Source organism: Onychostruthus taczanowskii, unplaced genomic scaffold, assembly GCF_017590055.1.
Source record: "Onychostruthus taczanowskii isolate IOZ18803 unplaced genomic scaffold, ASM1759005v1 scaffold84, whole genome shotgun sequence".
Taxonomy (NCBI): Eukaryota; Metazoa; Chordata; class Aves; order Passeriformes; family Passeridae; genus Onychostruthus; species Onychostruthus taczanowskii.
The window spans coordinates 3,410,081-3,437,161 of record NW_024506332.1 but is presented as its reverse complement, the minus strand read 5'-3'; the positions used below and the strand labels follow the sequence as shown (position 1 = coordinate 3,437,161).

The 27,081-nt window shown below is 49.7% G+C and overlaps 1 protein-coding gene across 1 annotated transcript in view; it reads left to right on the top strand.

Moving 5' to 3' along the window:
- The window catches only part of ANTXR1 (ANTXR cell adhesion molecule 1), a 62,118-nt gene that overhangs the window by 33,209 nt on the left and 1,828 nt on the right, over window positions 1–27,081 (top strand). Inside the window, exons 13-17 of the mRNA XM_041424751.1 lie at window positions 238–333; window positions 10,343–10,384; window positions 17,808–17,903; window positions 18,931–19,098; window positions 23,840–23,920. Of these exons, the coding sequence (XP_041280685.1) occupies window positions 238–333; window positions 10,343–10,384; window positions 17,808–17,903; window positions 18,931–19,098; window positions 23,840–23,920 (483 nt within the window). The remainder of the gene's footprint in view (window positions 1–237; window positions 334–10,342; window positions 10,385–17,807; window positions 17,904–18,930; window positions 19,099–23,839; window positions 23,921–27,081) is intronic.

Here is a 27,081-nt window from a genome sequence, read left to right as displayed (position 1 = left end):
GCTGCACCTGCTCTGACAGCTACATGCCTGTAATAATAATAATAATAATAATAATAATAATAATAATAATAATAATAATAACATCATATAACATGGCAGCAAATAGAGAGGGGCCTTGGGGACACAGCTGGGGGCAGGGTGCACGGGGGATGTGTGAGGACAGCATCCCAAGGCCAGTGTCCCAGGTGTCAGGGGTGTCCCAGGTGTCCCACGCTGTGCTCTCTGTGTTCTCTCCAGTCCGACGGGACCATCCTGGCCATCGCCTTGCTGATCCTCTTCCTCCTGCTGGCCTTGGCTCTGCTCTGGTGGTTCTGGCCCCTCTGCTGCACCGTGGTAAGTGACACAAATCACCAGCACCAGCAGCATCTCCGTAAGAAATGAGGGGAGGAAATCCTCTTCCTCCTGCTGGCCTTGGCTCTGCTCTGGTGGTTCTGGCCCCTCTGCTGCACCGTGGTAAGTGACACAAATCACCAGCAGCATCTCAGTAGGAAATGAAGGGGAGGAGGCAGAGTTGTCCACAGGACTGATCCCAGAGTTTCTGCCACTGCTGCCTCTGCTTTGGGCTCCTGTTTCATCTGCCCAGCCATGGATTAGACCCATGTTGAAAACACCCAAACCTTCTCAGGAGCCTTTCAGCCTTGTGTTTTGGTCACAAAATGGAAATAGTTTGCAGAAATGAATTCATTGCCATGCTTGGTGTGGATTTTCTAACCCATGCTGGCAGGCTCCTGTAGAAGGGCAGGGCTGATCAAGGACTCCCCACACTGGAGTCCTGGTTCTGCTTCGGGTGCAAGGAAAAGCCATGGCTAGGTGTCCAGATTTTTGCAAGATGAGCTGTGTTTCCTGGATCACCGTGCCTGAAAAGCACTTTGAATGTCACAGTGACAGTGGAAGTGTGACTGTGCTTCCCTGGGCATTGTCTTTCCTCCAGGCCCTTTCACAGAAGTCCAGCAGCACAATCACAGAGTTAAAGCTTTAAAAGGCAGAGAGAAATCGGGATAAAAAACAGTGGAGAAGGGAGGCAAGAAGGAAATCACAGGACTGGAGATGAGCTCTCATCTCCCGTGACTGCTGTGTGTCTGTCCCACCCTGAGCATCCCTGCTGAGCCCTGGCTCTGCCTTTCCCAGCCAGGATCAGGGTGAGGGCTCATTTCCCTGGAGCTCATCATGCAGGGAAGCTCTGCCCTTGTTTTGGGTCTTGTTTGTGCTTCAAATATAGAACAAGAATTAGGGACACACAAATGCCAGCAGGACTGGAGCCTGGGTTTGTGACTGGCTGTGTGTCACCTTGCAGAAGCTGCTTTTGAGGCTGCCTAGACTGGCCCCAGTTTCTGGGTCACCATCATTATTCCTGGTTTTAAATCCCAGACCTGGTGTTGCAAATTTGCACCGTGTTGTAGCAAACCTGCAGTGCAGGGCAGGGAGCTTTGCAGCCACACACTGCAGGAGCCACTCTGGGCTGAGATGTGTTATCCAGAGCGAGGATGGAAATCTTGCAGGAAAAATCTCAGTTGTCTATTTCTGTTCCTGGCTGAAAATGGGGATAAAATGCTTCTCCTCACAGTAGTTTGGCACCTCTGTCCCAGGATGAAAACCAGAATGGAAAAAATGTTTATTTGGACTTTCAGAACAATTAAAAAAAAAAAAAAACCTGGTTTTAAAATTGGCCAGAGGATTAGCAGCGTGGTAGGTTGCTCAGAGTTATTTGCCTAAACTAGATGGCACGTTCCCAAGGGAGCTGGGCCAGCTTTTTGTTGGCACATCTGCATGGAAGTCAGAGGAGATGTGCCCTGTGCAGACTGGGATCTGGAGCACTGGGAGATAGAGGGAAAATGCTCTCAGTGCTGCTGCTCGTTTAAGGTTCTGTGAAGCAGAAGGATGAAGCTGGTGAGAAAAAGGCATAAATAAAAGCAGCAGGGCATGGAGGGGATGTGGAGCTGTCATGAAGGCACCGTGGCTCTGCTGCAGTGGAATCATGTGAGGACAGTGGTCATGTAACAGCCCTGAGTGTGAAAAATAGTCCAGATAAGCAAGGTGGGTGCAGCAGAGAGAGGGAGTCTCTGGTCCACATGAAACTTTAAAAGCTTAATATTTTCCAGATTTAAATTCTCCACTTAAACTGTTTGCTGCGGATAAAAGCTTTTCCTCACTCTCCTCCTTTACCTCCCACGTTCCCTCCTAGCAAGGTCTGCAAGTGGGGACTATCTCACTGATATTTTTCCAATGTAGTCAAACACTTCCCTGTAGCTGTTGGAAAGATTTTATTCCAAGAGGCTGTAGGAAATCTCTTCCACCTCTCTGGGAGGGCATGCAGTGTGTTTGGCAGGGGGTTAGCAGCCAGGATGCCTCCCTGTGCACTGCTCACCCCAAAATGCTGTGAAATCAAAGATAAACCCGTGCAGGAGAGCCCAGCCTGTCAGGGATGAGGACAGGGAGCCCAGCAGAGCTCTGCCTGCTCTGGAAGTGGCACGGGGAGGAATGCAGTGCTGTCAGAAGTGAATTGAGGGCAGAGGAACTGCCTTGCACAACAGCCCAGAGCTCCAACCTCGAATAACCAAACCGCAGACCCGGAGACATCGCCGTGGATTCCAGCCCAGGGACGTCGCCGAGATAATTGGGGATGTGTCAGGGGGAAAAGGGAAAAAAAACACAACAAACTCTTCTCTTACCAAGTATAAATCTGTTTCTGAGCGACAAGCACATTTCTAAACCCTGAAATTCCTCTTGGCGTGCTTTTTAATTGAATAGGAGTCATTACTATCCAGCAGTTCTTCAGGAAAGACACTGAGCCAGCTTCATCCCTGGAGTAAATGGACTGGAGTCAACAGACTCACTCTGGAGGTTTATCTGGAGCCCAGTATCTCCTTGGCACTCATCCATGAAGGAATGCTGTTTCCAAATGCATCCAAGTTTATTGGTCTCAGAAGGATTCTGGGGTGAAGTCTGGAATTCACCACTCGGTTTACAGTAGAGGCAATTGTTGCTTAGTAGATCAGAACAATAATAACTCTTTGCTGTGCCTGATGTACCAGCACAGGCAGAATTCCCCTGGATACCTGTGCAGGATATTACAAAAGCATGGGAGGCAGGAGGAACCTCTCCAAAGGTTGTAGGAGGTTCATTGAATAACAGAAAACAAAGGAACAATTCTGCTGTGCTGAACTCCCCAGCACCGTGCTCATAACAAGAAGGATAGCAAGAAGGAAACCAGTACACAGACACCTCCAGAGGGGTGACCACACCTTTCCTGAGCTGAGCAGGTCTGCCAGGCAGCACATCCCAGCAGATCCCAGCTCCTGGCTGCCCCCAGGCACTGCTTGTCCTCCCATCCCTCCTCTTTCCTGAGCCCAATGCAGACATCCACAGCAGGAACCGAGTGTGCAGGAGGCTGTTCAGCTGCCCAGGGCTGGAATTGTCCTGGGCAGGAGGCCAGCATGAGCCTCAGGTTTAATGGTGATATAAATCAAATAGCTTTTCGTGTAAGCCAAAGAGATAATAAACCTCCAAAACTGGCTGAAGGAGACATGTTGGGAACGGAGCAGCTTCGAGTGTTTGGATGTACAGTGAAGGCAGAATTAGTGTAATAGCTGGAAGGCTTGGCTGTGCTGGGATGGTCTCCCCTTGCTGGGATGGTCTCAGTTTACTGGGATGGTCTTCCTTCACTGGGATGGTCTCCCTTTACTGGGATGGTTTCCCTTCACTGGGATGTTCTCCCTTTGCTGGCATAGTCTCTCTCTGCTGAGATGGTTTCCCTTCACTGGGATGGTTTCCCTTCACTGGGATGGTTTCTCTTTGCTGGGATGGTTTCCCTTCACTGGGATGGTCTTCCTTCACTGGGATGGTCTCCCTTTACTGCGATGGTTTCCCTTCACTGGGATGTTCTCCCTTTGCTGGCATAGTCTCTCTCTGCTGAGATGGTTTCCCTTCACTGGGATGGTTTCCCTTCACTGGGATGGTTTCCCTTCCCTGGGATGGTCTCCCTTTGCTGGGATAGTCTCCCTTCACTGGGATGGTCTCCCTTTGCTGGGATAGTCTCCCTTTGCTGGGATGGTCTCCCTTCACTGGGATGGTCTCCCTTGGCTGGGATGGTGCTCCTCCATCACACCTTTGCCTCCCTTGTGCAGCCATCCAGAGTGGCCTGAGGGGCTGGGCTGGGTTATTTGCCCACAAAATCTGCCCCACCTCGCTCATTTTCATACTACAGTGATTTTAGATGCAGGGGTGTGGCTGGCAGATAAATGAGGTGTTGGTATTTGAGCATCTAACAGCAGTTTTTAACTTTAAAGCTGTTTTCTGGAAGTAAGCTTGGAAGAACCCAGCAATCTGTTTGGCTCTCTGTATTGCAGCTGACCAGAAGTTTTGGAAACAAAAAGCTGGATGGAGAAAATACAGAAAATATAGATTAAAACCACATGGCTAAACTGGTGGAAGAGAAGGGGAGGAAATGCACAGGCTCTGCAGAGCTATAAAATGGCAGGGTCCCTGCTGGCTGGATGGATGGAGATTCCTTACAAAGATCCCTGGATTCTGATTCCCACCCTCTCCCATGAGCACAGCTCCTCTCAATTGTGCTGCTCTGGGGAGAAGGGAGCACAGCATCACTCAGAAAATTCCCCAGGAGTCAGTGAGTGAGGGCAAGGGCTCCTGTGCACAGCTCCAGGTGGCCACCGTGGTTCTCCTTCGCCCAGAAAAGGCATTTCATTTCTATAAAATTTCATTTCTATAAAATTTCATTTCTGTCTCTAAGGAGAAGATTGTGTTTTATTGCAGCTGAAGAAATTGGGACAGGCCCCTGCTTGTGTTAGCTTTGAAGTCTAGAGCAGATCTCCAAGGAGAAGACACAGAAGATATGACAGAAATAAAAAGGAAATTTTCCTTTACCCAACTCATACCTCAAATATGAAGCAGTCACAGGACTGAGAGGTCAAAACTATAAATATGTAAGGGGGAGAAAAATAGGAAATTAGTCAGATGGATCATGGTTAATGCTATTAAAAATCCTTGTTTATTAAGACAGCAAGAATATATGTTCGGTGTTTTCCAGAAGAATGAAGGTAATTAAGGACAAAAATAATCTGCCCAGTTAACAGCATGCTTCCAAACTCCAGTCCTAATTAGAGGCAAAGTCCTTTATTTCTTATTTTGTACTGTTTGCTTCGTTTTAAATGATGATCTGTCCCATCCTAAAGCAGATATGCTCCTCTGACAAGAAACATATTGCCCCAATTTATCATCTAAAACTGCAGGGATAGTCTCTGTGGGATTGCTGGACACAGAGCTGGTGGAGATTTCTGGGCTCCCAGGGCGGAAAACATCCCAGACACATTCCTGGAATATGCAAAATTTGGACTCAGCCTCTGCTTTCTTGTGACTGAATGGCTACAGAAATTTCAGGGCAACAGAAAATTCATCCTTCCCAATGTTTTTAACCTTCCTGGAGGTGGCTAATGGCATTCCTGAGCTTTGCCACTGGGTAATCCATCAGAAACAGCTGCTTCTCCATGGATCTGGAGTTCAGCTAACAGGGACCTGTCCTTCACCTTTGTCCTCAGGTGTTCCTCACCTAAAGAGCAGACCCAGGGCTGAACCTGGAACAGAATTGACAGAGCTAAATGGACAAAATAAGTATTTCTTGCAAGACCTTGAAAGGACACACCTTGGGCAGCACAAGGGCCTGGCCAGGGCTACACCCAGGCTGAACCCAAGATGGATCCTGGTCATGAGTTTTTACACTTTTATAAATTTTGGTTCATCTACATCTTGGGTTCAGTTGTCCAATTACAGCTCCAGGTGATGAAGTCTCAGCCCCCTGGCTTACCCCTTTCTCTTTGCTGTTGTTTGTGCTTTTTGGGTAAGGTTGTCTTTGATTGTCCAGCTGTGAGGGGATTGTTTTGTGAAGAGAACCTACTAACACCTAACGTGAAGTTTCAGAGTTACAGCGGAGAATGCGAGAAGTACAAAAGCTAAAACTGAAGGCATCAAAGTGTTGTGTTCTCCTCCCAAACACAGGAGACCCAGCAGTGCCAGGGCTGGCTTGGGCTCACCCAAGGACTGATGGACAAACAGCGCGGCCTTGCCAAGCCAAGGCAAACCAGGCCGCGCTGGGCCTGGCGCGCTCCCAGCTGCTCCTCCAGCAGCCCCCGGGGCTCGTCTGGGCCCAGGACGAGGTGGCCATGTGGGCTGTGTCCTCACAGGGTCCCCGTGATGGCCTTTTTCAGTCTTTTGGGTTGGTTTTTGTTGTGCTGAGCGTGCCTGGGGCCTGTGGGCCTCCTGGGCCCAGTGCTGTGGGATGGCACCAGGGTGCCATTGGCTTTACTGCCTTCCGTGTCCCGGAATGAGGGTCTCAGTGCCCCAGAACAAGGGTCTCAGTGTCCCAAAATGAGCATCTCAGTGCCCCAGAATGAGGGTCTCAATGCCCCAAAATGAAGGTTTCAGTGTCCCAAAACAAGGGACTCAGAGCCCCAGAGGAAGGGTCTCAGAGCCCCAAAACGAGGGTCTCAGTGCCCCAGAGTAAGGATTTCATGCACACAGAGCTGTAGCTGTAAGAATCCAAAGGAGAGAAGGAAAAGCTTTGTGCTGTTTGAAGGCCTGGGCAGCGAGTCAGAAATGAGATTTTTTTTTTTAATTTTATTTTTTTTTGTAAGACTTGAACTTTGGAAGGTCGTTCAGGCTCAAAGGCACATGAGACTGAACTCCCCCATCTCCAGACTTGTCCAAATTAACCAATCCCTGCTGCCAACTTACGGGCAGTTCATTTGCTCTTGAAGTGCAAAGCACTCAAAAATGGGAGGAATGTCCTTTTTTCCCCCTCTTGGCCTGTGATAGAAAACACTTGATCTGTTTACAGAAGTCACCCAGTTTGTGTGTACGTGTGTGCCTATGGGAAGGAATGCAAATGTATGGAAAACAGCCATCTCCTCACTTCCAAGTGTGTAATCTGCACTGATACTGGCTGAGAAGTTGTGCTTGGATGCTTAGCTGGACCAAAATTGGATGGCTTATTCTGATTCATTCCAATGTCAATGAGAGGAACTCCACTGGAGCCCAGGGGATGCTGCAGGAGGGAGCCAGGAGGTCCAGCAGGTACATTTTGGATCAGATATCGGAATTTTCTCAGTGTCTGATGGGTTTGTGCTCAGGGATTTGGATCCAAAGGAGGTCTGTTGGCAAATGCCACCCTTCAAACTGACCAAAATTAATCCAAAAATGTCTCCTGGATCTTTTGGTGCGTTGAACGCTCTGTCTTATTTAGTATTTGCTGTGTCTAGGGACACAGAGGAGATGGTGTCTCCATTTTACACCTCTGATGATGCTGATATCCAGCATTTCCTTTCCTGCAGACAGCTTTTCGTCCACTTTGCACAGAATCCCAGAGTTCTTCAGCTTGTGAAAGACCTCTGAGGTCACCAAGCTCAGCCTGGGGCTCATCCCCACAGGGCACTGAGTGCCACCTCCAGGGATGGGGACTGCAAACCTCCCTGGGCACACATCCTCATCTGTGTTTCATCATTTTTGGTCAGAGTTTTCATAGTTTCTGGTCACTGTCACAATTTTTTATCACTTTGGGTCATTTTCACAGTTTTCAGTGGTTTTGGTCATTGTCACAGTTTTTATTGGTTTTGGTCATTGTCACAGTTTTCAGTGGTTCTGGTCATTGTCACAGTTTTCAGTGGTTCTGGTCATTGTCATAGTTCTCGTAATTTTTGGTCATTTTCAGAGATTTCGTAATTTTTGGTTATTTTCATAGCTTTATCATTTTTGGTCATTTTCACAGCTTTCATTGGTTTTGGTCATTGTCACAGTTTTCAGTGGTTCTGGTCATTGTCATAGTTCTCGTAATTTTTGGTAATTTTTGGCCATTTTCATAGCTTTATCATTTTTGGTCATTTTCACAGCTTTATCATTTTTGGCCATTTTCATAGCTTTATCACTTTTGGTCATTTTCACAGCTTTCATTGGTTTTGGTCATTTTTCACAGCTTTCACCATTTTTTTATCATTCTCACCATTTTTGCTCATTGTCCCAGTTTCCCCCATTTTTGGTCATTGTCACAGTTTTTATCATTTTTGCTCATTTTCACGGTTTTGATGGTTTCTGCTCATTGTCACAGTGTCACTGTGGCCAGGAGCAGGTGGTGGCACAGCCCAGCACCCTGGGCTGCTCCAGCCCTGTCTCCTCCCCAGCCTGAGGCACATGCTCCTCATTAATGGAGCATTGCATGACTCGGGCTCTGCAGAGCAAAATAAAAACAGTGAGCTCATCACAGGAAGAAAAACACGAGTGAGAGGAATTGCTGTAAATATTTATATCTTCAGGGCCTTTAATGTGATTGAGATTTTCCCTTTCTGCATTTAAATGGCCAAGCTGTTCCTGGCTGGGACTGTATTTTTATTTTTATTTTCATTTTAATAGTTTTATATTTTATATTTATATTTTATATTTTTATATTTTATATGTTATTTTTGTTTTTATATTTAATATTTTTTTCATTTTAATATTTTATTTTTATATTTTCTATTTATATTTCATGTTTTTACTTTTATATTTTATATGTTATTTTTATTTTTTATATTTAATATTTTAATTTCATTGTGATATTTTATATTTATATTTCATATTTATATTTCATATTTTTATTTTTTATATTTTATATGTTATTTTTATTTTTTATATTTAATATTTTAATTTCATTGTGATATTTTATATTTATATTTCATATTTATATTTCATATTTTTATTTTTTATATTTTATATGTTATTTTTATTTTTTATATTTAATATTTTAATTTCATTGTGATATTTTATATTTATATTTCATATTTATATTTCATATTTTTATTTTTTATATTTTATATGTTATTTTTATTTTTATGTTTTATATTTTTATTTTTTGTTTCTATTTTTATTTTAGGGTGATTTTGAAGCCCACACATGTGTCCCCCAAGGCAGGGCAGCTCTGCCCTGACAGCCAGCTCAGGACACTCAGTGTCACCTCCCCTGGTGCCTGGGGGTGGCACTGCCATGGCAGGCCAGGGTGAGGGGCACCAGGACGTGCCTGGTGTCACTGCCCTCCCCTTGGAAACCTCTCTGTTGCTCTTGGATGCTCTGCTGGCAGCCAGCTGCCTGCCAAGCCCTGGATGCAAAGTTTCTGCATGAAATAATGGCCTCACACCCACAGCAACTGAAATGGTTTCTATGGAGAATATCCTGGAGCAGGCTGCAGCCTCACCCTGCTTGCTTCAGTAGAAACCTCAGTGAGCCATATATCTGTGTATATATTATATTTATATTTATTTTTATTTTTTCTATTTTTATATTTTTATTTTTATATTTATATATTTGTATTTTTTAGTTTATGGCAGTGAGCTGTATTAACCTGATGATGGGAAGAGCTTTATGAGGTGGCAGAGCCCCCTGGAATGAGAGGGGAGGAATGGTCTAGGGGACAGGCTGGGGGTTATCACTGCTTGGCACCTTCCCCAGGGCATCTTGCTTCTTTTCTTTTGCTTGGTTCAGACTGGAAATGACCTGAGGCAGGATCTGCACACGAGTACAGAATGCAGCAGAAGGAGCTGCTGATTTTCTGTGGCTGCTCAGGTGAAGCATCAATGTGAGCCAGCAGCTGCTGGAGTTAGGAGACTCAGGGATATCAGATTTGGGATTTTCTTTGGCCTCACACAGGGCAGAGTCACCCTGTGAGCAGTGTGAGTGTGGGGCTGTCATTGGGAATGGCTTTGTGGCAGGGCTTTTGCTCCCCCTGTCTTGTATTTTCTTGTTGAGGAAATTATAAATCTGACTTCATGTTCTTAGAAGGCTAATATTATATTATATTAATTATATTATATTATATTATATTATATTATATTATATTATATTATATTGTGGAATGCTGTACTAAAACTATACTAAACTAGACTAAAGGATACAGAAAGGATACAGACAGAAAGCTAGAAGATACTAATGAAAACTCTTTCCACAGCCTCGACACAACTTGGCTGTAATTGGCCAATAAGTAAAAACAATTCACATGAAACCAAAGAAACAATCACCTACCACATTCCAAAGCAGCAAAACACAGGAGAGGCAAATGAGATAATTATTGTTTTCCTTTTTCTCTGAGGCTTCTCAGCTTCCCAGGAGAGAAATCCTGGCGAAGGGATTTTTCCAGAAAATGTGATGGTGACACCCTGAGTGACAGAGGCACCCAGAGCCACCCCCTGAGCACACTGGGTTCTAACAGAGGTGTCCCAGCAGCACATCCTCTTGTTTTCTCCTGTGGATCTGAGTGGTGCTGAAGAACAAAGCATCAATTTATGGTTCTCTTTCTCTTTAATCCTTCTAGATCATCAAGGAGCCTCCCCCACCTCCTGCAGAAGACAGCGAGGTGAGTGACCCTGACCCCTGCTCCGTGTTGAGGACAATGTTCTGTTCAGTCTCCTCAGAAAAAGTGATTAAACCACCCCAGGAAAGCTGATTAAACCACCCCAGGAAAGCTGATTAAATCTGTGGGTTCACAGGTAGGAAAGGACAGCTCAGACAACCCCTCCTCACTTGGCCAGAGCAGCCAGGCTGTGATTCACACAGGGACAGCCCTTCAGCCTGTGTTTAACTCTGAGTTAGTGGAGCCTAAACTTGTGCTGAGCTGCCTTCCTGGAAGGGTAATGATTTTGGTGGTTTGGGATCCATAACCAGCCCTGGCAGGAGTGCTGAGCCCTTGGAGCTGTGGGAAAAGGAAGCTCCTGGGCTGTGTGAGGCACATTCAGAGAGATTTAAACCCCCAGCAAAATCCTCTGGGCACTGGCAGAGCTGCACAAGCCAGGGAGGTCTTAATGGAGAGTAATCCAAAAAAATGCTAAATCAACACTAAAGCTTCCATCTTAACTCTGCTTACAGGTTTTAGATGAGCCTTGCCATGAAGGGTTAAAGCTGTGCCACCATTCTGAGCCCGCTTTTCCTTCTCCTCTGTGTGTGTGCTCCTGTCTGAGCACACAGTGAGTCCCAGGGTTTTCCCTGTGGGATTTCCCTGCATCCCTGGGCTCTGTGCAGGGCACTCTGATGCCAAAGGGAACTTTTTCCATTTTCTTCACTGGCCTTTGGATCAGTTCCCTTAAGCAGGCAGCAGAACGAGCCTTAGCTCTGTGTCTGGGTGATCTGCTTGGGTAGCTTGCCCTGTTTTCTGCTTCTGGAGACAAATCCAGGGCCTGCTTCAGCTTGCAGGTGGAAAAGTTGGTGAAATGGGGCTGTCTGCTCTAAGCCTGGCCCAGGGAGAGGGGCTGAGCCAAGGTCAGGAAAGCTCAGGGCTCTGCAAGGAGCAGACTGCAGCCTTGCTTCTCCTGGAACCTCCACCTTGGGGCACTTCAGACAGGCCTGAAGCAAAATCCAAATGAGACCATTCCCAGAGCCAGGGGGGCTCACATTGGGACCCTCTCTCTGCAGCTCCATCTCCCTGAGCAGACTTTTGTTTGGGCTGGGTGAAAACCCACCAGCTTTGTCAGCTTCTTGTCCTCTGAATGAAAAGGAAAATATGAACCTCAAATTGCACATGCTTTGTTCTGCATCACACATGCCTCCAGGCCAAGGGATTCAAATTGCTGAAATTAATTAAAAGACATCACTCTGGAATGCTGGCTCCCTGGCCAAGAGCTGGAGGGGGAAATTGCATCCCCTAAGAGGGAAGAGTGTGTCACCTATAAGGAAGTCTTTTGTCAGCCCAGTAAGTGCTGCAAAAGCAGAGCAGTCTCTGCAAAAATCACAGCTGCAGCCTGAAATTCAACTTGTCCAGGCTTTGGTGGTACCCTGAGAGGGCCCTGCAGAGTGACTGAAAATTGGCATTCAGCAGGATGTGCTTTCCCTGCTGCCTCACCCATCCAGGAGGGGATCTGGACATTTTTTTTGGGTGTTGTTCTCCTCTTTGGGGGCCTGGGCATGGCAGGGTTTGGTTACAGCACTCATGGATTGTTGGAAATCTATTGGCTGAAAACTTGGATCTTTCTGAATTTAAGGGTGCCCACCCTCAAGTAAACACCTTGTTTGACCTGAGACCTTGGAAAAGGCTTCAAAAATGGAGTGATAGCACAGAAACTGTGTGTGCAGTTCAGACAAGATCATTTTGCTATTGCTTTGGCTTGGAAGGGAGCTCACAGCTCATCCCATTCCACCCCCTGGCAGGGCAGGGACACCTCCCAGGCTGCTCCAAGCCCTGTCCAGCCTGGCCTGGGACACTGCCAGGGGTGGCACATCCACCTGCACCATGTGCCAGCTGCTCCAGTGGCACCATTCCACCTGTGCTTCCCACCACAGCACTCCCCCAGCTCAGATAGCCCAGAGCCATTCAGCAGCCAAAGGCTTTTTAAGAAAGGAAAATGTCATTTGTGTTATTTTAGAAGCTGTGCAGCATCAGGGCAGTGCTCAGAAATCAGCTGATTTTTTGCAGCTGTGACTTGCACTGGTTTTTTCCCCAGACAGAAGAGCTTCCCACTAGTGACAAACTAGCAGCAGCTCTGAAAAATGCATTTTGTGGTGCATTTACTGCTGGAGAGGCTGCTCCACAGAGTGGGACTGACATGGTGTGCTGCATTCTCAGAAGATTGAAGCCTTGAGATTTTCTATTTTGCTCTAAATGAATAGAAGATGGAGTTGATTTTCTGTAATCCATTTTTTTAGGTGTTGCAGCTATCCCCCTACCCTGCAGGACTCCAGCAGCTGCTTCTCTCCAGCAGGAGGGATTGCTGGTCCCTTCAGCAGCAGGGTTACAGTTGGATTCTTTCCTTCTCACAAAATCCTTGGCCATAAAAGGGAAAGGAAAAAAAAAAAAAAGGAATTCTTGCATCAGCAGGTTTGGGAGCTGAAGGCCACAGGAGGAAGGAGAATGCATTACACTCTAACAAGGAGGGGAAGCAGCCTCTGCTGTCAAAGGTTTCACTGAACTCTGCTTCAGAGGCCCTGTGAGACACTTCAGTGCTGGGGAAGGAAATCAGCCCTGGCCAGAAACTCCCAATTAATTCATTCAGAAGTTGCAAATGTTGTCAGCTCCCGCTGTGCTGCTCGGGGAGCTGGGGATGCTGAGGATGCTGAGGGTGAGGGCCAGGGCAGGACAGCTGCTTTCACTTAGGCCAGCAAGGTCTGAGTTAATGCCAAGAGGAAGAGGTGAGTGCCTGGAGGAGGCAGGAGCACCTTTCTGGCCTGGATTAGTCACTGAAGGTGGATCAAAACCACGTTTTTCTACCTGCAGTGAGTAGCAGGGCTGTTTCTAGCCCTGCTGGAGGAGGGCACAGCTGCTTTTCTTGCTGTGCCCCACCACCTTTAGGCTGGGCTTATTGCACAGCTCTGCCCAGCTCAGAGCAGAGGCTCACCACAAGGCTGAAGCTGGTTCTGCTCTAGCTACCCATCCTCAAAACACAGCAAAAACCCCCAGCTGCAAGGCTCTGCAGCTTCCTACAGTTCCCTCTTCACTCCCTGGCCAGGCCAAGGTTCTGCTGCTGCCAGTCCTGGACAGAGTGGCTGCAGTCAGGGAACCCACAGCTGGATCTGTGCAGGCACCACGTGCTCCTACAGCAGCAATCAAGCACACAGAGCCCCTGGAGCCTGGCAAAGCCAGGCAGGAGATCACTGAGGTGCCCACAGCCTGCCCTTTGCTCAGCCCTCAGTCCCTTTTTTCCCTGCTGCTGTCACCCAGCATCCACGGCCACCCCTGGCCTGGCACCAGAGCCAAGCCACCAACCAGGCTGTAATGGGATAATTCCCATGTCTGATCTCCTCTTAGCCACACACAGCACAGAAACACTCACAGGAGGTGCTGGGGCAGCTCTGGCACACACCCTGAGGGGTTTTAGCTGTCCTGGGGGACTTCAGGGCTGCACTCCCTGCTCAGCTGGATCCTCTCTGGCTGCTGGGCTCTGATCTCTCCCACAGCATCCAGAGGACAGAGAATGCTAAAGGACACCCAGCTGCTTGGAGAGCTGCTGGAACCCTCACTTATTATCATGGGAGGGTCCTTGGAGATCCTTCTGTTCCACCACCTTCCCCCTGTTCAATTACTGCTGTTCATTATTCTTGTCCAAATTGTTTTCCTGGCTCCTTTTGCAGAGCCGTGCTGGGGAGACGGCAGCACCAGCTCCAGGGAAAGGATCTGATGGGAATTTCTGTAGAAATCCATTTATTCCTGCAAGGAAGCCAGGTCCTAGAGGTGTGCCAGTGCTTCTCCTTCCCTGTACCCCCTCTTTACAGTGAGCTGTGGAAACATGGGAGGAGAAAAGGAACCTTCCAAGAGACAGGCAAAGAAAAAAGGGGGGGCTGTTATTGGCAACAGGAGAGATGCAGGTATTACACCATGGGGGGTGGAGATTCATGGCCAAACTTCAGCTTCATGGCCAAATTTCAGCTTCATGGACAAATTTCAGCTTCATTGCCAAACTTCAGCTACATGGCCAAATTTCAGTTTCATTGCCAAATTTCAGCTTCATGGCCAAATTTCAGCTTCATGGCCTAATTTCAGCCTCATGGCCAAATTTCAGTTTCATGGCCAAATTTCAGCCTCATGGCCAAATTTCAGTTTCCATGGCCAAATTTCAGCCTCATGGCCAGTTTCATGTGAAACATGCAGAGCAGCGCAGGGGCTGTGGGGGTTGGTTTAATCCCATCCTGGTGCTGATTGCCCTGAGCTGATGGGAATTTCACCTTCCTGCAGCTCAGTGTCAGAGCTCTGGAGTGGAAGCAGCTCAAATCCTCCTTTCACCACAAGCAGCTCTTGGAGCCTTCACCTCAGGCAGCACCTCCAAGGATCTGGGCCAGGACAAATGTGGAATTTCTGTGGTGATCCAGGCCACCAAAGGCTGGTCTGAGAAACATTTGTGCCTCGAGGATGAGCTTGTATGAGGCTGAAGTTGTTCAGGCTGGAGAGGAGAAAATTCTGGGGAGCCTTTAGAGGCACCAAGCAAAACCTTCCCCAGCAGGAGGGGAGCAGCAAAGTGTTCCCAAAGTGGCACAAGGCAGCTGAGAGGTGCCCATGGGATTTGGGAATGGCTCCAGTGGTGGGAGAAGGGGCAGAAAGGAGCCTTGAGGACAGCTGGGTTTGTTCTGTGTTCTCTCAACGCTAAAATTCAATGAGAACATCTCTGACACAGAGAAATGATTGTCGTGCCGTGGCTCAGCCCTTGGTGCAGGCAGAGCTCTCCATAAATGCTGAATTCTGACAAAATTCAGGCACTGCAGAGACAACTGGGAAAATAATTATAAGGGTGGGGAGAGGGGTAAGTTGTCCAATTTCTTTTTTTTTTTAATATCTGGCCAAATTTCGTTTGAATTCTTACCCTGAGTGGTTCAGATGTCCCTTGTGGAGTCTGAATTATCCTTGTGTTACCCACAGATGAGGTTCCCTCAGGTCAGGGTCACACTATCCAGAGCCCAGCCTGGCCTCTGAGATAAACACAGATCTTTGTTTTCTGCAATCCAGCACTTCTGGATCTGGATCCCTGACTGTGAAATGCAGCTCTGTCCTGCTTCTTCTTCCTCGTTAAAAGAAACTCTAGCTCCATCTAAAGCAGATTTTGGGGGTGGAAAGCTGCCAAGTTCAGTACAGTCAATTTCCAGCATCCTTAAATGCACTTGGATTTTCTGGGGCTGCTTTTGGTGCTGCAGCTGGGTCAGAGCTGGAGCTCCTCAGGTACCAACCCCAGGAGGAAAATCCACCTGAGGCTGGCAGGGAATGAGAATCCATGCCTGGCTCCCAAGTTGGGGTGCTGGGTGAGGGATTTGGGGGGTTTTTCCCTCCCATTTCCCTGCCCTCCCTCCCTCAGCCACGCAGCCAAGGGTGCAGGATGAGGCTGCTGGGGGCTTTTTCTTGTATTGCAAAACCTGCCCTGCCCTTCCAGAGATGTAAACAGGCTCCTTCTGCAGCAAACTTGTGACTCCTTTGTTTGTCAAGTGTGCTGCTGCCTCTCTGTGCGTGTGCTGCTGTCCTGGGCTCCCAGGGCTTTTAAGGCTTTTGGGGAAAAATTTCCTAAACCTTGGTATTTCCTGTTGTGAGAAGTCCAGTCTGTGTTGAGCTGAAGGGAGAGAAAGAGAATTGCTGAAGGAAAATATTTAGATGGCTTTGCTTCCACTTTTTTTTTCTTTTTTTTTTTTCTCTTTTTTCTTTTTTTTTTTTTTAACAAGAAAAGTCCTCATGGCAAACTTCATGCAGAGATATTGAGTTCTTGGGTTGCAGCAAAGAGCCTCAGCAGCTCTGCCTGGGGCCAGAGAGAGAGGTCAGCTCTAAAGAGAAGAACCTGGTACTTGTGACCAGTTGTTCACCCTTCCCTTGGGTCAGGACACATTTTGCAGCCCAGTTTCTGTGTTTTGATAAACTGAAATTGCTTTTGGTTGCCGTGAAAACCGGAGTTTTTCTTGGATTTTTTTTTTTTCCCCACCCAGTTTTTCAGTTTTCCTGATGGGGAGTTTCAATTTCAAAGTATTTTTGGCTTTTCCAGTTTTGGAAAGCTCCTAAGTTTTGGAGTTTGGCCAAATCCCTGTGAAAAATTAAAGAAAGAAGAAGAAAAAAGAGAGAGGGACCGTTTTTCTTCTCTCTCCACGTTTTTCACAGGAAATACTTCACGTTTTTGATGAACTCTGCTTTTCTGCTTTGCCAGTTCACAGCCTGAACTGTAGAAATTAAAGGGAAAGTCACTGTAAGTGTACACTCTGACCTTACAGAGTGCAACAGAGAACTTAAAACACCTTGAATTTCACTGGAGCTTTAGCAGGCTCATTTTAAATAAACTGAAGGGAATTTTCTTGATCTGTTAAGTCACCAATATCTGAATGTCACCAAGGGGTGGCAGAGGTGAAAAATCCCAAAATCTCATTCCTGCTGGAGCTGGCCTGTCCCTTCCAGGTGTGGTGTTTATATTATGAAACATTGTCCTTTCACAAGTGTTCATCCTCTGGAAAAGAACAAGGGACAGACCAGAACTGGGCCTGCCCTGCAAGGACAAGGCAGCCTGGGATTGTTCATTTCCTTCCCATCCCAAAATATCATTCCTTTCAAAGCCTGTTCATTCCTTCCATCCCTGTTCATTCCTTCCCATCCCTTCCCATCCCTGTTCATTCCTTTCAAACCCTGCTCATTCCTTCCCATCCCAAAATCTCATTCCTTTCAAATCCTGTTCATTCACTTCCATCCCTGCTCATTCCTTCCCATCCCTGTTCATTCCTTCCCATCCCTGCTCAACCCTTCCCATCCCTTCCATCCCTGTTTTCTTCCCATCCCAAAACCTCATTTCTTTCAAATCCTGTTCACTCACTTCCATCCCTGCTCATTCCTTCCCATCCCTGTTCATTCCTTCCCATCCCTGCTCAACCCTTCCCATCCCTTCCATCCCTGTTCATTTCTTCCCATCCCAAAACCTCATTCCTTTCAAATCCTGTTCATTCACTTCCATCCCTGTTCATTCCCTTCCATTCCTTCCCATCCCTTCCTATCCCTGCTCATTCCCTTCCCATCCCAAAATCTCATTCCTGTCAAAGCCTGTTAATCCCTGCCCATCCCTGCTCATCCCTTCCATCCCTGTTCATTCCCTTCCCATCCCTTCCATCCCTGCTCATTTCTTCCCATCCCAAAATCTCATTCCTTTCAAAGCCTGTTCATTCACTTCCATCCCTTCTTATTCCTTCCCATCCCTTCCCATCCCTGCTCATTCCTTTCCATCCCTTCCCATCCTTCCCATCCCTTCCATCCCTGTTCATTCCTTCCCATCCCTGCTCAACCCTTCCCATCCCTTCCATCCCTGCCCGTTCCCCCTGGCAGTGCCACCCCTGCTGCTGTTTTGCAGGAGGAAGATGATGATGGGCTGCCAAAGAAGAAGTGGCCAACAGTGGATGCCTCTTACTACGGAGGGCGAGGAGTGGGCGGCATCAAACGGATGGAGGTGAGGAAATCAGGGCTCAGGTCTGGGCACAGCCCCCCAGCAGGGCACTCAGGAGACAGGCACAAACTTCTTGAGGTTTTTAGGAGTGCAGGTCATTTTTGTGTGGGAATAGTTGAGAGGCAAACACAGATTTCTGGAGTTTAGCAACGTCCTGGTCCGTGCCTGGGACACAGGGCAGCACTGCCACACAATTTACCAGGAGATGGCTTTAGTTCTCCTGAAAAGTTCCCCACTCCCACATTTCTCTTAAACCACCACAAAGGACAAGCTCAGAATTTGGGCTGCAGTCTAGAAACAAACCTCCCAGCCTGGGCATTGCTGTTCAGCTGGGGACACCCAGAGGCAGGGCTGTTCCTGCAGCAGGGGTGGCACAGCCTGACCCTGTCCTGATCCTGAACAAGACCCTGACCCTGATCCAGATCCTGACCCTGATCCTCATCAAGATCCTGACCCTGATCCTGATCCTGACCCTTACCCTGTCCCTGATCCAGATCCTGACCCTGACCCTGACCCTGATCCTGACCCTGACCCTGATCCTGACCCTGACCCTGACCCTGATCCAGATCCTGACCCTGATCCAGATCCTGATCCGGATCCTGACCCTGATCCAGATCCTGACCCTGATCCAGATCCTGATCCTGATCCTGATCAAGATCCTGACCCTGACTCTGATCCAGATCCTGACCCTGATTCTGATCCTGATCCTGACCCTTACCCTGTCCCTGATCCTGATCCAGATCCTGACCCTGATCCTGATCCTGACCCTGACCCTGACCCTGCCCCTGTCCCTGACCCTGATCCTGCCCCTGATCTAGATCCTGATCCTGACCCCGTCCCTGACCCCGATCCTGATCCTGACCCTGACACTGACCCTGATCCTGACCCTGAATCCGATCCTGATCCTGATTCTGACCCTGATTCTGACCCTGATTCTGACCCTGATTCTGACCCTGATCCTGATCCTGACCCTGACCCCGACCCCGATCCTGATCCTGATCCTGACCCTGCCCCTGCTCCCTCCGTCCAGGTGCGCTGGGGGGAAAAGGGCTCCACGGAGGAAGGTGCCAAGCTGGAGAAGGCCAAGAACGCCAGGGTGAAGATGCCAGAGCAGGAGTACGAGTTCCCTGAGCCCAGGAACCTGGGCAGCAGCATGCGCCGGCCCTCGTCCCCTCGCAGGTGGTACTCCCCCATCAAGGTGAGCCCGGGTGGCAGCAGCAGCTCCTTTTGCTGTGATTTGTGCTCACTTCCAGGGTGAGATCTGCCCACAGAGCTGAGATCCCAAGGCTGCTGCAGTGGCTGTGCCCACCTGGGGCTCTGGGAGTTGCCCCTCTGCTTGCTCAGCTTTGGGAGTCGTGTTCTGGGGAATGAGGAAGGGTTTTCCTGAAGGAAAACACAGGTTTGGCTGTCCTGCTTCCTCCCTGCCCAGCAGCAGCCGTGGGGTCAGAGCAGATGGGAGATGTCCCAGCCTGCAGAGCTCCCTGCACTGCCTCTGGCTGCTCCAGGTTCTCCAAGGAGCCAGGGCAAGCCTCGTGTCTGGGCTCTCCTCAGCCCTGACCCTGCAGAGCTTCAAAGCCAGGGCCAGGATGGCAGCTCAGGTGGTTTCTGAGGATCCCAGACGTGAGCCTCCTTGAAGACTGGGTCCAGCACCTTCTCTCTTTTCCCCCTGGAAGGTTATCATCTCATAACCAGAGCCTCCCAACAAGCCATTTGTTGTAATGGCTTCAACGTGTGTCCCTGAGGGGACAGGCTGGAGGGAGCAGCCCCAGCTCTGAGGGGAGTGCAGCACACCCCAAACCCACAGGGAAATCCCACGGGGCAGCCCCAGCTCTGAGGGGAGTGCAGCACACCCCAAACCCACAGGGAAATCCCACAGGACAATCCCAACTCCAGTGGGGAGTGCAGCACACCCCAAACCCACAGGGAAATCCCATGGGGCAGCCCCAGTTCTGAGGGGAGTGCAGCACACCCCAAACCCACAGGGAAATCCCAGTTCCCAGTGGGGAATGCAGCACACCCCAATCCACACCCCAATCTGAGCTCCAGTGGGGAATTCAGCCCACCCCAAACCCACAGGGCTGCCCCATGTCCCCAAAATGAGCTGTCATTTTGCATCAGTGCCCTTGGAAAACACCCCAGGCCCACCTGGGAGGTTCTGCTGGCTCCTGGAAATGAGCTCATCCAGCCAGGACACAGCACAGTGGGGTTTTTTGCAGCTGAGCTGGCAGAAATGCTGATTTTGGGACAAAGAGCCCCAAAGAGCTGCTCAGGCAGGGTGCAGCCCCCTGAGCTCATTCCTGGAGAGCTGGGTCCCTTCCCACAGAAGGTTCTGCTGAGTTTCTCCCCTTCCCCCTCTGCTGACTCTCAGTGAATTTTCAGGGTTTGTTCTTCATGCTGGAAATCAGCTCTGAAAAGAGGAATGGGGTTTGTTGCAGATCTGTGTCCAGGATGGAAATTCTCCAAAGCTCAAGAGAGGCCTGGAGAGAGGATTCAGTGTATGTAGGGCTGAGGTTCAGTTCTGACTCTGGAACAGCTTTTGCTTCATAACAACAAGAATTCTGTTACAATGGTGCCTACAAGTGTTAGCAGCATCTCATGGGTGATATTCTTAATTCCTTTAGAAGCCTCTCTCTTATCTACCATTCCAATTGTGTACAGGACAGGGTCAGTTCCAGCCCAAAATGCTGCAAAATTCAAATACTCCCAAAACCTTGCAGTGTTCCACAGCTGGATAGCATTTAGCAGCCTGGAGAAGAATTTACCTAATTATTAATTGCCACCACACCCTTTACTGAGCTGCACCCAGCAAGAGGATGGAGACAGGATAACTCCAACCCTTCCCTCGTGGGCAGCCAGCAGCGCTCAGCAAACCCAGCAGGATCATTCCTGAGGAGCAGGAATGCTGCTGCTCTCCCTGGGCAGTGAGGAATGAGCAAACCTGGCAAAATCCATGCTCAGTCTTGGCAGGGAGCCGTGTCCTGGAGGTGTGAGCACAGAAGATGGATGTGCAGGGAAGGTGGGAACAGCCTGGGACCCTCAGCCAGGGCAGCACTGGCTGGGATCCATCCTGCATTGTAAAACAACACAGGGGCTCCCAGCACTGCTTGGGGGGATACTTCCCAGAGCTCACCCACTGAAATGTCTCCTGATGGTCCCCCTGAATTTTCCCTCATGCCCACGCTCCCAGAGCACCGTGGATAAAGCAGATGTTGAATTTCCACCCCTCCCTGGGCTGGGTGAAGCACCCCTTGGGAAGCAGATAAACATGGCTGTGACAAACTGCTTTAAAAAAAAAAAAATCATGGGTGGAGGGGAAGGGCAAGGAATTGAACTTCAGGAGCAAGGGTGCTTGAACCTGGTGAAGAGCCAGGAAATTCACATTTTAGGACCAGTCATCTTGCTGGTCTTCTCCACACTGCACTGCCCCTACTTAGAATATTCTGCCTTTTATGATGGAGTTCTTCTTCCCTCTATTTTTCAGTCTTCCCAGAGTCATGTCTGTAAGTAGGTAGACAGCTGAGAGTGGATAGATTGCTTTTTTTTTTTAATGCTCCAGAGATTTATTTGCTACCAAATGTGTCTACTGACACTTAACAGATTGGGGTTATTATTGTTGTTATTCTGATTTGCTGCTGTTGCTCCTCAGCACGGTGCCAGCTGGATTATCCTGCTTTTAAAATGTCATTTCAGCTGTCTGAAAAGCCAGGGCAGATAATCCCAGGGGAATGACAAATCTGAAAACTTCCTAAGGACCTCACCAAACCCTCGGTTCAGCTGACAGGGAGGGGCAGCACAAAACGTGGATGGAAGTGAATCAGAGCCTCAGGATCATTAATTTTGGAAAAGCTCTGCAGGATCCTCATCCACCACCACGTTCCCCGTGAAACCACAGCCCTGAGTGCCACTGCCACAGGTTTTTTAGGAATGAGGACCCCACCACTGCCCTGGGCAGCCTGGGCCAGGCCTTTCCAGGCTTGCAGTGAAGGAATTCTTCCCACCATCCAACCTAAACCTCCCCAGGCACAACCTGAGGCCGTTTCCTCTCATCCTTGTTACCTGGAACAAGAGGCTGAGCCCAGCCTGAGGCTGGAGCAACCAGTGGTGCTCTCCAGGGAGAGCTCAGGTGGATCCCAGGTGAATCCCAGGTGGATCCCAGGAGGATCCCAGGTGGATCCCAGCCACTCCAGCACTGCCTGGCCGTGTGGCCCTGGCACTTCTCCAGCCTCTGTCCCTCCTGTCTGTGTCCCCAGAGCTGCTGTGGCCAGCTGGGCTCACAGACAGCTCCAAAGGTGCCTGTGCCTGAGCCCAGCAGGTCCCAGGAGCACCGAGGTAACTCAGGGTCAGTGCAGGGCTGAGTTCACCCTGAATTCAGAGGAAATTCCAGGGCTGGAGCCGTGCACTCCTCCATCTGTCATCTGCCCTGTGTTTCTTCTCTTTGGGCTTCAGATCTAGCAGGACTCGAGGCTTTTTTTGCCTTCAGACCTTGGGGTTTTTTTTTTCATCCAAGTGACCTCGTGCTGGAGCTGTGGAGCAGTTCCAGACACGGAGACACAGCCCATCCGTGGAGAGCAAGGAGGGTTTCTGCTTCCAGACAAAGCCTTGCCATTCCATTTCTCCAGCCATCATCCTTTCCATGATGCACACTCCCTCTCTTCCACCCAGATGTCTCAGAGGCTCCCAAAGATGGAGCTCTTGGCTTTTCCCAAGAAATCATGGTAGGCTCTTGGAAATTGGGACTGCAGAGTGAAAAGGAATTTTTTTTTTTTTTAAATTTGTTCCATGGAAAGTTGTCGCTTTGCCTCTGCTTTCCTAAAGGAGAAATGGAAGAAAAAGGTGCTTATTTCTAAAGCTGTCAGGGTGGACAGGAGATCAAGAGCTTCAAGCAGCTCTGCTGCAGAGGAAAGATGGATTGGAGCAGGAGGGAGGTTTCCCTCAGCTCCGAGGAGTTCTGTGTCCAAATGCAGAAGGATCTGACAGAGGAGTTTCTTGCTCCTTCCTCTGAGAATCCCAGACTTTCCTGGCTCTCACCTTGGGAAGCCTTTCCCCCACATCCTCTGCACAGGAGTTCCATTCCACGTGTCTGCCTCCAGCCGCGTGTCCCTGCGAGCCCCAGGCCAGCTCTGCACCTTTGGCTGAGCAGCAGGATCGAGATCCCCGAGGGGACTGTGGCCCTGCTGGGTCCCTGGGAAGGGAAGAGGAGGGCTCTGCCCCACAAAAGGAGTCTTGGTTCGACACCTGGGGTCACACAGAGCTCCCAAACACCCCCAGTGTCAGCTCTGGCCTCACACATCGGGGTTCCCACACCCCGAGCAGGAGAACCAGCTGCCCAGCTCACATTTCCACCCATTAATCCTTAATTTCCACCATTAAGTGTCCCAGAACACTTCCACCAGACATTCCTGCCCTCAGCAGAGTTTTGCAGTCCTCGTTTCCAGGGAGGAGTGGAGATGGGGAATCCAGGAGCTCCTGGATCCAGCCAGGAGCTCAGGTTTGATGCTCTCACCTGCAGAAAACAGGTGTGCACCAAGGGGTAACTCTGTGCATTCTCAGAGTGCCTTATCTCTGCAGGTGCAGTGAATTTTGCTGGCAGAGGTTGTGCTCGTGGTTCTGCTCCAATATCCCAGCACTCAGAGCACTGGGAAAATAATCATGGGAACATTAATAAATACTGCCTGTTGCAGACAATACAACAGGCAGGAATTCTGTATCTGCAGAAATCCCAGAAATCCCTACAAATCTCAGGGTACTGATTTCTTCACAGACCAAGGCTCAGATGAAGAGGGTTGGATCAAATCAATAATCTTGACTGTTGAGCCAGAACCCCAGCGGTGTCTGTGAGAGAGAGCCTTGTCCCCCAGCCTGTCCTGGGCCCAGCCTGGGGGTCTGGGTGCTGCTCCTGGCCCAGGGGATCCAAACCCCCCAATGTTTTGTCCTTGCAGGGGAAGCTGGATGCCCTCTGGGTCCTGCTGAGGAAGGGCTACGACCGCGTGTCCGTGATGCGTCCCCAGCCCGGAGACAAGGTACCGAGCCTTGCAGCACAGCCCTCTGTGCTCAGGGGCAGATTCTGTCCCCTCTGTCCCCTCTGTCCCCTCCGGGGGGTGTGGCACAGTTAGGGACATTCCTGCGTGTTTTAGCAGCACCTGAGGCAAGGGCTGGAGCTGCGGCAGGGGAGGGGCAGGCTGGCTACCAGGATATTTGGGATTCTGGGATTTTCCTTTGTTAAATCACCCAACTTCACCCCAGTGCTGCAGGGGACCGGGTCACCCACCACCCTCACCCCCGGAGGGCTGGGCTCTGCTTTGTGTCCCAGAGCAGCTCCAGGCTGCTCAGCTCTGTTCCAGGGTGGATTTCTGAGTGAACACCTCCAGTTTTCCAGCAGGTGCCCAGTGCCAGCCCTGGACAAGCTGGGGGTATGCCCTGGGAATGAGAGAACCAGGGTTGGCAGGGGCACCCAGAGGAACCAGGGATTAGCAGGGCACCCAGAGGAACCAGGGATTAGCAGGGCACCCCAGAGGAACCAGGGGTTGGCAGAGCATCCCACAGGAACAAGGGAGTACCAGAGCACCCCAGAGGAACCAGGGGTTGGCAGAGCATCCCACAGGAACAAGGGAGTACCAGAGCACCCGAGAGGAACCAGCAGCCCCAGAAGGAGCCCCCAGATCCTGGTGGAACCTTCTCAGGCTGGATAAATGCCCAAAGCCCTGCAGGCAGCACGTGTGGGTAGTAAAGAGGAGCTTGGGGTTTGCAGCAGGAGCCTCTGAGCACAGGAGCTGTTTGACAGCAGTCTGTGCCTCCTTCTTTTCCCTCTCTTTCCCGAGGAAGGGAAGCAGATTTCAGACTCAGTGCTGTCGAATGGGCTCCTTAATTCACCCCCTGATGGAGATAAAATAGTGAAGCCAGATGAAAAATAACTGAAAGGCATTTCTGTTTGCTTTGGAGCCTGGGATGGAGCTGGGCTGAGTCCCAGGCTTACATCATTCCCATGTAGAAGCAATCCCTTGCTGAAATCAGGGACTTTATCCCCTCCAGCACACGAGCTGGGCTGCTCAGGAGATTCCTTGCACAGAATGAAGCACGGGTTCCACCTCAAGCCCTGAGCTGGGTTTTGCTGCTGTGAGCTGTTTTATCTGCTGCAGCTCCCAGGGGTCCCTGGGGTTCCTGGGGCTGCCAGGACAGACGTGCCCAGCCCCAGGGGAGGAATTGGGTGGAAGATTTCAGCTCTCCTGCTCCCTGTGTCTGCTCAGGTCCCTCTCAGGAAGGTGGGGAAGGCCAGGTAGTGCTGATGTATTGATGAGGAACATCACAAAGCCACCCCTGCAAAGTTTCCCTCTCAGCCTGGGAAATCCCTGGCTGCTGCCTAGATGGGAATCCAGAGCCTGGTTCAGAAATTCCAGGAAATTCAGATATCAGGCAATCGTGTGATTTCAGTGGTGGAGGAACAAGCAGAAACCAGGAGCTGGAGTTTCAAATCCCCTTTTCAGACCTGAGAGCAGAACCAGCTCAGCCCAAGGTGTCCCTGCAGACCCAGAGGGTCCCAGCAGTGCCAAGGAGCTGCTGTGTGACCCATCCCTGCAGCCCAGCCTGCTCCTGACAGAGCCTGAGAGCAACCCCCAGCCTTTCCACACTTTCTGCTGCCGTTGCTTTTCCGTTCACAGCCGTGGAAAAGTTAACCTAAACACGAGCTCTTTTTCCTGGAACTGGCAGCTCCCAAGCCAGCAGCCTGGGATCTGCTCCTGCAGGGGATGGAGCAGCTCCTCAAGGCTCCAGCCACACCTGGCCCAGGGCAGCATTTGTCCCAGACAGGGCTGAAAGCTGTGCCTTTAATATTGACGTCAGAAGCTGAGGCAAACCCAGCCCCAGGGACTGTGGGGATGGGAATTATTCCTCCCCAAAAGATGTGGGAATTGTTCCTCACCAAAAGATGTGGGAGTTATTCCTGACCAAACTTTGTAGGGATTATTCCTGACCAAAAGATGTGGGAATTATTCCTGACCAAACTTTGTAGGGATTATTCCTGACCAAAAGCTGTGGGAATTATTCCTGACCAAACTTTGTAGGAATTATTCCTGACAAACTCTGTGGGAATTATTCCTCCCCAAAAGATGTGGGAATTATTTCTCCCCAAAATCTGTGGGAATTATTCCTGACCAAACTTTGTGGGAATTATTCCTCCCCAAAGGCTGTAGGAATTACTCCCTACCAAAAGCTGTGGGAGTTATTCCTCACCAAACTTCGTGGGAATTATCCCTGACAAACTCTGTGGGAATTATTCCTCCCCAAAAGCTGCGTGAGGTTCCAGCTTGGCTGAGGCTTTTTTGGGATCCAGCCTGGCTGAGGTTTTGGGATCCAGCCCCAGGGGTTCCAGCCTGGCTGAGGGTTTTTTTGGGATCCAGCCCCAGGTGAGAAGTTCCAGCCTGGCACTCCTCTGCCTGTAGAACCCCAGATTTGGGTGAGAGACCAAACCCCTCCTGTTGGGCTGTAGACCCCCAGATTTGGGTGAGACTGAACCCAGCCCCTCCTGTTGGGCTGTAGACCCCCAGATTTGGGTGCTCCCAAACCCAGCCCCTCCTGTTGGGCTGTAGACCCCCAGATTTGGGTGCTCCCCAACCCAGCCCCTCCGTTTGGCTCACCCTGAGCTGGGTGCATCTCGAGGCCCTGTGAAATGTCTGATTTTGTTTTCCCCAGAGGAGCTTTCCTGTCCCAGCCAGGCTGAGCTCAGCTGGGCCAGGAGCCCTTTTCCCTTTCAGGCAGATGTTCCTCCCCATGCACAGCTGGCAGAGCTCTGGGGAGGAGCTCTGGACACCTCTGTGTCCCTTCCAGAGCAGCTCCTGCCATCCCTGCCTGGGGACAGCTGCAGAGCTGTGCAGGGGGTTAAAACCCTGCCAGAACCCCCAACAAATCTGCTGCAGCCCCCAGGGGCTCCATGCTCCATTTGGCTTTTTTTTTTTCACCAGGAAAAAAACATTTGCTTTGGGAGAGGAAAGAGTAAAACAGAAAATAAGCTCATGCTCACCCAGTCCAAAAATAAAGAATGGGTCCAGAAGTCCTCTGGTGCCTTTTGGGATGATTTCATATCTGAAGGAATGAATCCATAATACAGTAATGCTGATTCTGACATTTGAGTATTTACAGTGGGATCTTTTGCAGGTGGAACTTGTGAGAAAAAAAATTTTAAAAAGAA